The sequence below is a fragment of the Salminus brasiliensis genome, chromosome 10 (assembly GCF_030463535.1).
Source record: "Salminus brasiliensis chromosome 10, fSalBra1.hap2, whole genome shotgun sequence".
Classification (NCBI taxonomy): Eukaryota; Metazoa; Chordata; class Actinopteri; order Characiformes; family Bryconidae; genus Salminus; species Salminus brasiliensis.
Window position 1 is genome coordinate 16,743,824 of NC_132887.1, and position 13,504 is coordinate 16,757,327.

At 42.0% G+C, this 13,504-nt stretch overlaps 1 protein-coding gene across 1 annotated transcript in view; it reads left to right on the forward strand.

Annotated features, from left to right (window-relative positions):
* LOC140564230 (connector enhancer of kinase suppressor of ras 3-like) overlaps positions 1–13,504 on the forward strand; it is a 60,969-nt gene that overhangs the window by 16,061 nt on the left and 31,404 nt on the right. The window contains exons 2-4 of the mRNA XM_072689489.1: positions 1,441–1,604; positions 7,817–8,019; positions 9,999–10,086. Coding sequence (XP_072545590.1) covers positions 1,441–1,604; positions 7,817–8,019; positions 9,999–10,086 — 455 coding nt within the window. The remainder of the gene's footprint in view (positions 1–1,440; positions 1,605–7,816; positions 8,020–9,998; positions 10,087–13,504) is intronic.

Genomic DNA, 13,504 nt, shown 5'->3' on the forward strand with positions numbered 1-13,504 from the left:
ACACCAGCTGGATCTCCCAAATACACACTTGCTGTTGGAAATTCTGTGTATATGAAGTAAAATTTATTGAAAAGGCCTAGTTTGACTGCTGAAAAGTTTGGCACTCTGCCAGCAGGCCAACAGGTTCCTCCTATAATATCCAGTTGAGGTTTACTGAACTGTAATATAGAAAATAAAGACAGACCCCCTCAAATGTCTGTTACACCACGGTGTTAAAGTGGAGCTGACTTAAGTAGCATTAAACCCTTATATAATTCAAATTATTTTATATGGATTATAAGGCTTTCTAGCGCCGCAAATTAGATGAGGTTGAACCATCACTTTCAGATCTTTCTTCATCTAAACTTTTTCCAGAATATGGCCATTCTAGGCAAGTGCATAGTGTTTCCTTTCCAAAGATGGATTGAGATGGATGAGGTGCTGAATGGTTAGCTCTGTGGTTGTGTCTGGGCTGACAGGCCTTTGAGCAGCAGGGCATGGGGCCAGTCCTCTGCAGCTGCCCCTCTCTGTACTGCCTTTGACTGGGTGGACACCCATCCCCCATTCCTCCATAGAGCCATCCTTCACCAACACACTGGCTGAGGGGCAAGATGAGTGGGCCGCATTGTGCATGTGGGTTGGTGTAGGAGTGTGTTGTTGCAGAGGCGGCTTGTTGGTTGAGAATCAAATGCAAGTTCCCGTGCGAGCTGAACAGCTCCTTTTCATTCTGTCCGGCTTGTTCATTTACATTCTGTGAAGAGCTCCTCATCACTTGTGTTGTAACAGTTTCAGGTATTGGAGTAAGACTGGTGGAGCGGTTTCAGTTTTGAGTTTCAGTTTTGGAAGTGTAACGGGTAGCTACAAAAACGTTTCCAGGATTTTGTCTTGTTAGGGGAAAAAAATAGTTCTCAGGAAAAGAACCCGGATGTTGCAGGATACTTACAAATCCAGTCCATCCAGTCCACTAGCGTTAGTTCCTTTTGTGGGGCGAGGTCTGTTGAGATTCAGGAGTGCTACGTTTGAACTGTTGTAGTTTCAGTTACAGTTGACCCTTCCCCATCAAATAAAAGTGCTGATTATTGTTTAACTAGCCACACACACGTACACACATGCATACAGGCAGGTGCAACCGGCGTGGTGTTTATGATGGCTTTATCTGGGAGGTCCATCTTGCACACCTGTTCTGTCTGAACAGCCGTAAAGCAAACACAAAAAACACTGTTTGCCTGAGAACAGACAGCCTGCTACTTGTTTGTGGGCAATAAAAGTTCTAGACATGTCTTTAATATAAAATGCTTTGAACATAATTTGATAATAGAATGATAATAGAATGAACATGATTACTGTAAGGTCCATAATGTTGTATTTTTAGAACTTTTTCTGTCATGGACACCATATGCTAACTTGTTCTTCTCTCATTCTCTCGCACTCTCTCTCTCTTCTTCATTTTTCTCTGTCAAGGTCTTGATGACAGTCTCCAGCAGTATGTGCCCAACTTTGAGGGTGAGAAGATAAGTGGAGAACAGCTGCTTAAGATCTCTCACCAGGACCTGGAGGAGCTAGGAGTGGCCCGCATCGGCCATCAGGAGCTGGTGCTAGAAGCCGTGGACCTGCTGTGCGCTCTGGTCAGTAACTTTACCAAAACCAACAAAGATGCTAGGGTTGAACTCTACCAACATATTTAAAAATTCAGTTAGGTTAATTGAACTGTAGAACAGCATCTTTCATAGGATTAACAACATCCCAATAACATTTCCGATAACTCCACACCTAAATCAATTTGCTCCAAGCGGTCCAGTGGACTAAGTTGCTGCCACTCTGACCTGAGGATGTCTCGTTCGCATCCTGGGTCATTCTGCCGGTTTTCATTGCCTTTCATTGTCTTCATTGCAGTCTATGACAGTTTGCCACATAAAGAAAAACAAAAAGGGGTTTAATTAGGCCTCTCAGTATATTATCTGTGGGGAAACTATTGTGTATTAATACACATACACTGATATGCTCTGAAACCTTTTTCGATGATTATAATGTGAAAACCAAAAGAAGGTGAGGAGGAAATGTCCTGGGAATATGTCCACCCCCTTGTATATAATTTTTCCAGCATTATCTTCCTACTCACTGAACCTGGCTACATAATTGTCTAGTTACTAAACATGCCAAGCCTGTTAATATAGCACAAGTGCCTTGTCAGACCTAAATCCCAGATTGGGAAATTGCTATTTATCACAGTCTACTAACAGTGAAAACATCTCCTTACTTCCTTTGCTAAACAAACTCCGTAACCTCACCAGTAGCCTGAAAAAGGCAGTCAGGAAGCTTTGGGTGGTTTTTAGAGTTTGTAGCTAAACACAAGGGAACGTTGCCCCAGGCATGTAAACACTTTTGTTCAGCATGTCACTGGCTGGACTTGACCCACCAGGTTTTCTGCACTGTTACCAATCAGAATTGGTTGGAAAGTCCAGCATGGCCTGTGGCCGAGGATTAAGGCCATTGAAAGGTAGACATATTATACGAGTAAAAAGACAGGAAGGAACTAAATGGAGAAGAAAAGCCCGTCTTAAGCCCTTTCTTTCTTTTTTCATCCCTTCTTTCTTCTTGCTTGCTTGCTCGATTTCTTCATTGTTGCTTATTTTATGAATGCTGGATATGGGTGAAGTAAGTAATGTATATAAGCATGCTTCTATGTTACCAACTAATGCACAAATGGGGGGTGGGGAGTGTTGAAAGCACATGGCCGTAGCATAGTATATGAATGTGGGAGCAGAGGATTGTGCTTTCCAACTGAAGGTTCTGCTCTGGCCTTTGTCCAACCCTTAGCCTCAAGCTCTCTACAAGAGCTGCTGTTTGTTCAGTCAGTGCTCTATCATCACACAGTAACTACTGCACCAGGATTTACACCTAACAGCACTGCCTTAAATGAGAGAAGGTGTGCAAGAGGACAACAGGTCAGAGGTTGAGAAAAGAGGAGAAGCTTAGATTACCGAAATAGCTCCAAGCTATGCACGTTAGCGTGGTTAACCCCCTTATTTGGGCAGATGGAACTGGTTTATATTTTATCACTTCCTGTGTCGAAAAAAGCACTTCAGCCCAATTCTTTGATCGCTCACACGTTTTAGTGAGATCCTTATGTTCTTGAGAGATTCCACATTAATTACTTTCCCCTCTATGTTCTGCACTGGGCATCTGTATTTGTTCTCCACGTCCTTGGCTGCTGTTTGTCATCTGATTGATCTGATCTATTGACTTATAGTTTGATCATGTGTTGATTGAAGCACTAACTGAACAAACTCCATTCAGAACAGAAGCAAGAGCATTAATGTTCTCTTTAATAAATGGCTTTTTCTGCAAATGACAACTAAAGTATTTTAGTGTGAAGAAATGATCATGATCAAGGGAAAGGAAGAACATTATCTGCACTTAGAACAACTTGGTTTTGGTCAGAAAGTCCATCCAGCTGATCTCCTGTGGAGAAGATAATGGAGGCTGTATTTAAAAAAAACTGCTGTGGACATATGGAAACGCTTACGTTAGTGGAGATGAAGGCCTTGATTGATGGGTATGTCATGGCTTATGAACCATACGGTACATCCCACTGTCCAGCACTCCTCGCTTCACGGATACTGTAATTGGGCCCAGACCTTGTGCATCCATGGCCACCAAATTCCACCAGGCCTCAAATTGTTTTCTTTTGATCTGCTTCATAAATTTGGCCTGCATTGCATCTCCGCGAGAGTTGATATCTTAGATAAATCTTCCACAAACGTTGGAACTTTATTTTTGCTACGTGAAAGCGAGACGTGGATTTGCACAAGTTACACGTGAGCAAACGAGCTTTGAACACTCTTTTCCCCGCTGTGTAGACTTGGGAAAAGGCTCAGCAGGCCACTGGTGCCATGGGAAAGGTTAATCAAGGAACTGCACTCAGCCCCCCAACCCCTTCTAAAAGCAAAACCATTTGTTTGAGGTCTTCCTCAAAAGTTCAAGGTTTCTCAGGGACCCTTGAAAGAGAACTATCTAAAATGTCTCACTGAACTTTTAACTTGAGGTGAAGGTCATCACCTTTTAGACAAAGTGTAGCCAACAAATCCTTTGCCTTTTTTTTTTTTTTTTTCGTTTTTTCTGAAGAGAGTTTTCACTTTTTTGCTTTTCGTCTAACCTGTTAGTTGCCAGGATTGTTGGTATAAGACGTTTTTGTTCTTTTTTTTTTTTGTATAATTTTAACATGTCTTTCTTTATACATCTGGACCAATAATGAACTTTATTAAAGAACACCTTTTTCAATAAATATTTAAAATAAATTGACAACGTGCATATAAACTTTGAACACCATCTGAATTGTAAGGTACATTTTCAGTCTGACTGGATCAGCTAAGTCAAAGCCGGATGCATGTGATGATAGGTTTTATTTAGAGGGCTCAGTGAGCCAGTGTCCACACAGCAAGGAAGACACAAATATCCAGAACCCAAATACATATTAGAGAGCAAGAAAGACTGCAAACTATGGGAAAACACTTAGTGCTTGGATTTGGATAGACTAATATACATAGAACAAAGAAGGCTTAACTAGAGAGTCCAAGGCTAAACAAAGCTAACGCTACATTGCCAAAACGAGCTTAACAAAATGTCAGCACACTGTAGTACTACACTACACCGAGACGGGACCAGTCGTTATACAGGAGCTGATGGGCTCTGACAAGGGAAGGGACTGGTGGGTCATCATCACAAGATATTTAGACACCTGTAGCGCTTTGTCGCAATATAAAATGTTAAAAACTACTGCCCAGGTATTATTACATACTTAGTTTAGTCATTATTTCATATTTCTGCAACATATCCCAATTAAACAATGCAAAGTTGAAAGGTGCAGTTGGTCAGTTTTCTTTAATATCTGCGATATGCTCAGAAAATGTCATGTCATGCCAACCTCATCTCTAGCTGATATATATTAAATAAATAAATAAAAAACATGTGCAGTACATGAGAGCTGCTCTCTAGTCGAGAATTAATTACATTTTTTTAATTGTGCTCGTATATGGGATGGTGGAAGGGGCAGGCAAGGGCGGTGACGCATGTAAACACTGCCGAGGCATTTGGAGGGTGGAGAGATGTTGAAAAGGAATGGAAAGGGATGAGTGTATTCTGTTACTGCTTGATAGTTGGATAATTATAGTTTTTGCTGTTTCAAAGAAATATGTTAGTTTTGTTTTGTTTTGTCCTGTTTTTGATAGATAATTACTATTGGTTTGCTTAGTAGAAGCAATTGTAGCAACAGTTTGTTTAGCCAATTTAGGGGGGGGTGTGGGGGGGCTGAAAAAAGTGTTTTGTTTTGCTGTTGAGTTCAAATATCAGATTAATTATCAACTTGTATAGAGAGCCTTTAAAAGACCCACAAGAACAATTACCATGATTGATCAGGATGCTCAAAGTGCACAATTAATTTTTTTGGGGTGGTCAGAGATTCCTTTTTCCAGTATTGCAGTGTCCAAAGTCATAGTAATGATTAACAAACTATCTATTGTGCATCCCTAGTGTCCCTTTGTTCTCATGTGAAGATTGTCTGTGAATGGCATTGTGTACATGGCTGCTTTGTTCAGGTTTCAGTTTCTGCTGTTGAAAGCATCATCAAACCCAGAGGCTCTCTCCCAGCAGAAGAGCTTCATGTTAATGAATTAGACGGAGACCCAGAGATGACTTTTCCAGAATGTGTGCTGAAACCTTACACCTCCCTTTTTCTCCCTCAAGCCATGGCAGCGTTCTTTCTGGAAGGAGCCTTCTATTGTCTCAGCACTCTGGAATAGATATTAAAGATGTTCAGGCCAAGCTTAGGGGGTGGAAAGAGCTATGGATAGTGTTAGCAGCACTCCACGTTTCTCCCCTGGCAGATCCTACCAGAATCTCTCCAGAGCAGGAAACGCATGCTGGTCCTCAGAGGAGCCGTGCTGGGGCGTTCTGCCTGATTTGTGGAGGGAGATCTGAGAAACTCCATCTCACCCAGGTTCCTGAAAACACACCAGGTTTTTCTTCATGCCCCTCTATCAGAGCCTGAGGGAGTCGCTATAATGGATCTTGTTTTCTGTAGAGGAAATACAGTTCCGTATTGGCTCATTCTACCTTGGAGTCAGGGATGCTGACTCTGTTCCTGCCTGACAGTGTCCAGTCAAAAGATGAAGCCATTTAGATTGCTTGCTTTGCCACTTCACAGCAGTATATATTGACTCGGAACATCTGTGAGACAGTCAGTCGCTGGTAATAGTCAGCCTGCTAATGAGAATATGGGCTGTGGGGCCTGTTTCTCCTGCCAAAACACAAGGCAGGGGCTCCCACTACCAGCAGTTAGTGATTCCAAACTCTCGAGCAGTAGTGTGTGTACAGTATACACTGAATATATACAGGCATGTATGTGTTGCTTCTCTAGTTGAGGAGCTCTATCTTAAGACCTTTCACTACTCCTTCTCTAAATACTCTAACAAATCTCATAAAGAACACAAAAGCTGCTTTACAAATCCAATTGGATCTACATGCCTTAAGTTCACTTTAAATGGAGCAGCCTGTCTGCGCCACTCTGAGAAGCTATTCTTCAGCTGCGTTGCAGCGCTAGATGTTTTATTGTCCATTTCCTGTAGTGATTGTGAAAGGAGCTTTGATAAACTGCTCTTCTTGACAGCTTGCAGGTTTAAAAAACTGCAGGAGCGAGTGGAACGTAAGCTGTTCTCCCTGGACTCGCAGGGTCTGAGATGCAGGCTCACATGGTCTGGCTGCGGTGCAGTGCTTTTGTGAGCTGAGGTTTTCGTGAGCACCCCCTTGACTCTCCCAGTGCGGCGGTTCAGATGTTCGGCGCTCATTCTTTCCAAGGCCTTTTCAAAGTGGAGCACAAGGTTGCCAGGTTTAGCATCTAAATTAAGCAACAAGCGTTTCGCCAGACAGTTTTTGGAGTCTAAATAGGGCAGTGCTGTTCTAAACAGAGCAAGTGGCTTACATTATGAAACACCTCAGCAGCAGATGCTGAATATGAACTGCAATGGAGACTCTGAGCAATTATAGCTTATTGCTGTGACCTTCAGACAGATGACTAACCACAGTATTTGTTGCAGAACGCAGAGTAAAATAGTGTTTACTGTCTTAAACAAACTACAGCAGATATCGCTTCTGTTTTTTTTCAGGCAGCACAAACATGTCTCATGCTTCTTAATACAGTAATTACATTGGCCGTCTTGAAGCAAGGATTTTGTCCATACTTTGTTCGACTCCTGAGATCCCTCTCGCAGAAGCCAGTGGTTTCCTTTTTTTTGACACACCCTCTGTATCTCAGTAAGGACATGATGGTGAGATAATGAGTTAATTCGTTGGGTCAGGTGTACTGGGAGCACGGAAGGCATTAAAATGAACTGGGCAGCGGGCCTTCAGGACCAGGGTTGGAGACCAATGCTGTAAACTGTCTGTTTATCGGAAAATGCTACAAATCAAAACCTAGAGAGAAAGAAAGCAAGTACTGCATGCCTCATGGGAATTATGTGGTACAAGTTTTCCCTTTAGATTGTCCTTTTCAGTCTGACGTGGCCGCTCATTCACACAATGCTATGGACAGGATGCCTATTTTTCTCAGCTGAAATCCAACCCCAAGCTGTTGCTGTTCTGCTATTCATTGTTATTGCCTCTCTGGTTACTCCGGGCCAACAATTTCTTGCAATTTCATCATCTTCACTGTCCTCCTGCACAGATAGTCCTCCAAATATATAAAAAATAAACGCGAATACACTCTGTATTTCTGTGCATCTGTGTCTGTGTTAACACTGTGAAGTGTAGCTGATATGTCTCTGTATTTATTTCTCCCCTTCAGAACTATGGTGTGGAAACAGACAACTTGAAGAACCTGGTGGTGAGAATGAGAGCAGCATCCAATAATCTACACATTGGGACTTCAGAGCGCAGGAAGAGTCCGAGCTATGACGGCAGCAGCTCCCGCAAACCCCCCAACGAGTTCCTCACGTCTGTGGTTGAGCTCATTGGTGCGGCTAAAAGCCTTTTGGCGTGGCTGGACAGGTATGAAGAAATATTAGATTCAGGATTTATAATGGAAGGTCTGCAGCCTGACTGTATAGAAAACAAAACCTTTAGTAACTATTTTCTTAGATCCTTTTTTTTTTAAGTAGTTGCTAGTTGAGATACTCCTAAGGTATAGGAGTGAAGAACGTATGTCTGGAACCTCTGTTGGTTCCATGCAGCAGAAGAAAAGTTGTTAAAATCAACTAGAAAAGTGCATTATCTGAAGGAAACATGGAATGGCTGTGCAGCATACATGACTTTTACTGGTTGCTATGGCATCCCTGGTGGTTGCTAGGTTGGTTGTTCAGTTTCTTTTACCACGTTGGTAAGTGGTTGCTAGGTGGCCAGTGGATCAGAGTTTTTAACTGCCTCAGCCTCACTGCTGGACTGAGTCTGTCCATGACTTTACATCTACAAGGTAGGTCTACTAGTTAGGAGTGTCTATTACAATAGGTAGGGGATAGGGAGTGGACACAGTGTTTAACAACTTCAGCAGCACTGCTGTGTCTGCTCGTATCTACTCGTGTCAGCGCAACACACACTGACACGTCACCACTATGTCAGAGTCACTGCAGTGCTGAGAATGACCCATTACCCAAATACTACCTGCTCTCTGGTGGTCCTGACCATTGAAGAACAGGGTGAAGGGAGACTAACAAAGTATGCAGAGAAACAGATGGACTACAGTCTGTAATCATAGAACTACAAAGTGCTGCGATGTGGTAAGTGGAGCCGATAGAAAACAGTGAGTGTAGAAAAATCTAGTTTTTTTGACCCAGTATGTACTGCTTTTCATGCCCAAAAAGCTAATGTGATCCCATCTCTGAGCATAAAGATGGTGTTATTAATGGAATTCTGTCGGAGTTCAGAGCTTGCAGGCTTGCATCACGCTTAAGTGGTCGCAGGCAAACACAGCAGGGGCCGTTCTTGAACTTGAGAGATGTTTCCACAGAAACATTCAAGGACCGACAAAACCACATACAGTCTGCACTGTTTGCGTGGGCCTGACTCTGTAGACGGTATCAACCGAATCTCTCTGATGGAAGAGAAGTGTCCATCACCTTGTGTATTAACATAATAAATAGTGCTCTGATTCAACTCTTGATTATTTATCTAGAAGCAGCAGACTGAAGAAACATGTGCTCATAGTGCTAGTCCCAAGTCAAATCTGATGGATGTTTTCATGCAACCTTGACCATTACTCTTGCAGCAACCCTGACTAAAACAATGAGTTCAGTGATGTGGTAGCTTCTCACATTATGTGGCGAGATAGTTGTGGTCAGCCTGGGAGAGAAATGAGAGCCGTTTGTCAGAGGATAGGGTTTTTGTAATGGGTTGACATAGCAACACGTTCAGCCCCAGCCTCAGTGTTTATGACCACAGGCTGTAAAAGTCCAGCCACGCGGCAGTAGAAGTCGAGTTCTCCTATGCTATTGTGTGGCTCTACCTTAATGGCTTCATTGCAGCAGTCCCATGTCACACTACTGACTCTCTTTAAGATTAATGTCCTTGTCTACACTGTGATAAACCGTGTGGGCGGTTCTGTGCCTGTGCGTTGCTGTATACACTGCTAGCAGAGTGCCTTGGTAAAGTGTCTAAAGGCTATGTTCACAGTACAAGCCTTGTTGCTCAATTCCAGTTCTTTTCTTCCAGTTCAGATCTTTCGGCCTTGACTATTCACATTCTGGAGCCGTACCTGTCGTTAGTTCTAAAGCCTTCAACCTAAAAGAACAGTTAATCACTTCAGACACTGGATAATATAATGATATGCAATCAGACTACAGGCTGACCTTACAAATCTTTTTTTTTTTTTTTTTTTTGATGCGAACAGTCAAAACAATCAGATTTTATAAATAAATAAATAAATCCTCTTAAATCTAACTTTTAAGATCAACTGTGTTCACAGACCAGTATATTAGACTGAACACTGCTTTGCATAGCCTAAGCATCTCATCTCTTGACCTTATTCTTTGCAGAACCCCTCTGACTGGGATCAGTGACTTTACTGCCACTAAGAACAAGATCATTCAACTGTGTTTGGAGCTGACCACCACAGTCCAGCAGGTCTGTTTTCTTATCCCTGTTTTCTTATCCCTTTTCATCACATGTCTTTTTAAATGGACAAGCTGAATATCTTACCAGACTAGTACCTGGATGGCTTTGTCTGCAAGTTCTTCATATGTGAGATGGAAATATGGATCTGGTCCAAGCCTAAAGGCAGACCCCCCCAGCACACCATCCGCAGTTTTTGAGTTTACAGTTTCAAAAAAAAAAACCTTGGGCGCTCTTTTAAAGCTGGCGGCCAACATTCCTCGGCGTTATTTTCCATGCCATGTGGCTCTGCCTGGGCTTCTGCAAGATGTTCCCAGCAGGAGGCTTCTCTCTATGAGTTTTCATTGCAGCAATAATTGCAGATACAGAAGGGCGGTTTACATTATGATGAACACCACTTGTGTTTACTGTAGCATTAATCAACATAGTAGATGTTGTCCATGCTAAATATGAATGCTGTCAAAACTAAATATGCTGGAGTGTCCTCAGATCCAGCGCTTATGAGGTTATTTAATGTCATGGATGATGATGATGATGATGATGATGGTAAGTTGTATTTCAGCACTGAAGTGTTTGTGTTGTAGTTTAGTAAAAGTCTGCAGGTTAAGCCAGTTCAGTTTAATCACCTCTTCACATTTTCACCAGACAAATACCTTGTACATGATGGATGTTTTCATGCTGTTATATGTAAAATGGCTATATGTGTGTGTTTTCTGGCACTGAATGGATTAATTCCATGATGGTTGTGAAAGTAGCAGTATCCTGGTTTGCAGTGTTTTGCAGAGTTGTGGATTTAGAGCTCAGTGGTTTTCGGAGGGGGCAAGACTGGACTGTAAATGCCTCACTGATTTAAAGTGGAATGCTCTCTACTTCTGATAAGGACAGCAAGTAAAATAACCTGTAAAATACCATGTATAAGGTGTGTGTGTATATATATATATATATATATATATATATATATATATATATATATATATATATATATATATATATATATATATTTTTTTTTTTTTTTTTTTTTTTTTTTTTTTTTTTTTTTTTTTTTTTTTTTTTTTTTTTTGGCCCGCCCTCATGCTCAGCAGGTGGAAAGGTGTAATTTCCATGAAATTTCTCTGGACAATTTTTCTCCTAACATACCTAACATTGGCCATTGTGGCCAAAATGCTGTCTTTCAAAAAGTTCATCAGTCCACAGCACTTAATTCTAAAATGCCTCAGGCCAGATGTTCCTTTGAAAACCTCTGACGCTGGATTTTCTGGTGAGGACGCAGGGAAAGGTTTTTTTTTTTTTTTTTTTTTTCTTTCTCTGATGACTTTTCTGTAAAGGTCATATTTGTGCAGGTGTCGCTGCACATTGTATTACTAAATAAAACACCACAGTTTAATAGCATACAACATGCAGGACACCAGATCTTTACCAGCATTCTAGGAATCAGAGTGTTTGAGGCCCAGGTTAGAGCTGGGAGTTCAGCAAGGTCAAGAGTGGACCATGTTAAACTAACCCCTGCTGGGAGCCTAAAGCCCAGTGAAGAGTTTAATGGTGTGGGAAAAATTCATTAGATTGCATGGCCTATTACTGGGTATAAAGCATGACCAGTCAGTGTGTCTCTTATCTCTGGTGTCCTAGAAGAGGAACAACAGAAGTGATCTAGTAGGAACTAATCTGGTGCTTTAATTGACGATGGGAAGATGCTGAATCTCAAAACATTGCAAGGCTTACTGGCCAGCTGTGCAAATGGTAGCATGTTCAGTTGTTTTGCCAGCACAGTTTGAATTCTCTGTCTGCCTCGTTACTGCTCTTCTACACAAAGCTTCTCCAATTTCACATCAAAACACTGACCCACAAACCATCTGATGTCTATCAGCTGTTGTCTGATGACATCCATGAGTCCGGGATCAGTTTCCTCAATGTGTCCCTGTCTGATCTTCAGCCCAATTTCTACAAATGGGAACTGAATGTAGTTATTGGTTTATCTTTATTGTCTTTTTGTTGTCTTTTTGTTGTCTGTGAAATCTGACACAGTATAAACTCATATGAATTCACATACCCCCAAATGCTCAAAGTCATATTTGCCATAAAGCTTTTTCATTGTCACTGAGATAAATTATAGTACAGTTATGTGGTCACTGGGATGGTAGCTTCTAGGAGCTATGCATTTCATGCCACATTCTTTCCTAGACCTCCAACTTTTCTTACTCTTGGAAACAGATTTATGGAAAACCCTCAGATTTGGTGCTCAAAGGAAAAACCATTCAAGCCCCAAATGGGTTCTATGGTTTTAAATAACTTGAAGTATTTTCCTAAGCAGTATATCAAACACAGACACTTACTTTTCCTATTCTTTTTCCATACAATTGGCTAGTGATTCTATTATTCTGCACAGGAATAATGGACTTAAAAACATTTCCTTATACAGATATATATCCAGTCAGAAAACTCAGATCTGTACTCTCGATTTTTAGGTCACACAAAATAGCAATGCTGCTTGCAATGGAAGCTTGCGCTGGCACACTCCCTCCAAATCTCTGCTCATTAACACTAAGCACCGAATCAGGTCAGTGGTGTAGCTCACAATAATGTCAGCATTCTGTGGTCAAGCCCGCGGCTGCTACCAGCTGACGGACAGGTGCTTGCTGGACAAGTGCGGCTAATGTCCCTCTCCAGCTAAATAGGCAGGGCCTAATTGTTAGTAGGGGGTCGCTTTCATAGCCCCATACTGGTTAGTATCCCACCTCTCCCTCTGCTATGTTGCCTCAGCTGTAAGAGGAGCCCCTAGTAGTGTAGAGATGTTGAGACATTTAAAGGAATTTTTTGGATTTTTTTATTTTATTTTTATTTAGTATGTAAACATTATTACATACATGGCATAAATGACCACGATGGGACTGGCCAATCGTTTTAGGCACCTCCAAAGAACGACGAATGATAAATACCAATCTTCTAATACACTTATAATAATGATGATTTTAGATAACACACATGTAGGCTATAGCTGAGCCGTACTTGAAGCTCGAAGGGCTCTTAGTGCAGATCGGCTTTTGACCATTGCCATCAAGTATGGAGGGGTTGGTCCTTTCTGGGCTTAGTAGGCCAGTGTCAAGGTTTTGAATCTGATGCGGGCAGCTACAGGAAGCCAGTGAAGGGAACGCAGCAGTGGAGTGACATGGCTGAATGTAGAAACGTTGAATACGACCCGTGCCGCTGCATTCTGGATGAGTTGCAGGGGCCTGATGGTGCGCAGAGGGAGACCAGCCAGAAGAGAGTTGCAGTAGTCAAGTCTTGAAGGGACGAGAGACTGAACAAGCACTTGGGCGGCCTCTCTAGAGAGGAAGGCTCGAATTCTCCGGATGTTGTATAGGAGAAATCTGCATGACCGAGCTACGTTTGCAACATGGCTGGAGAACAATAACTGATCATCCATGACTACACC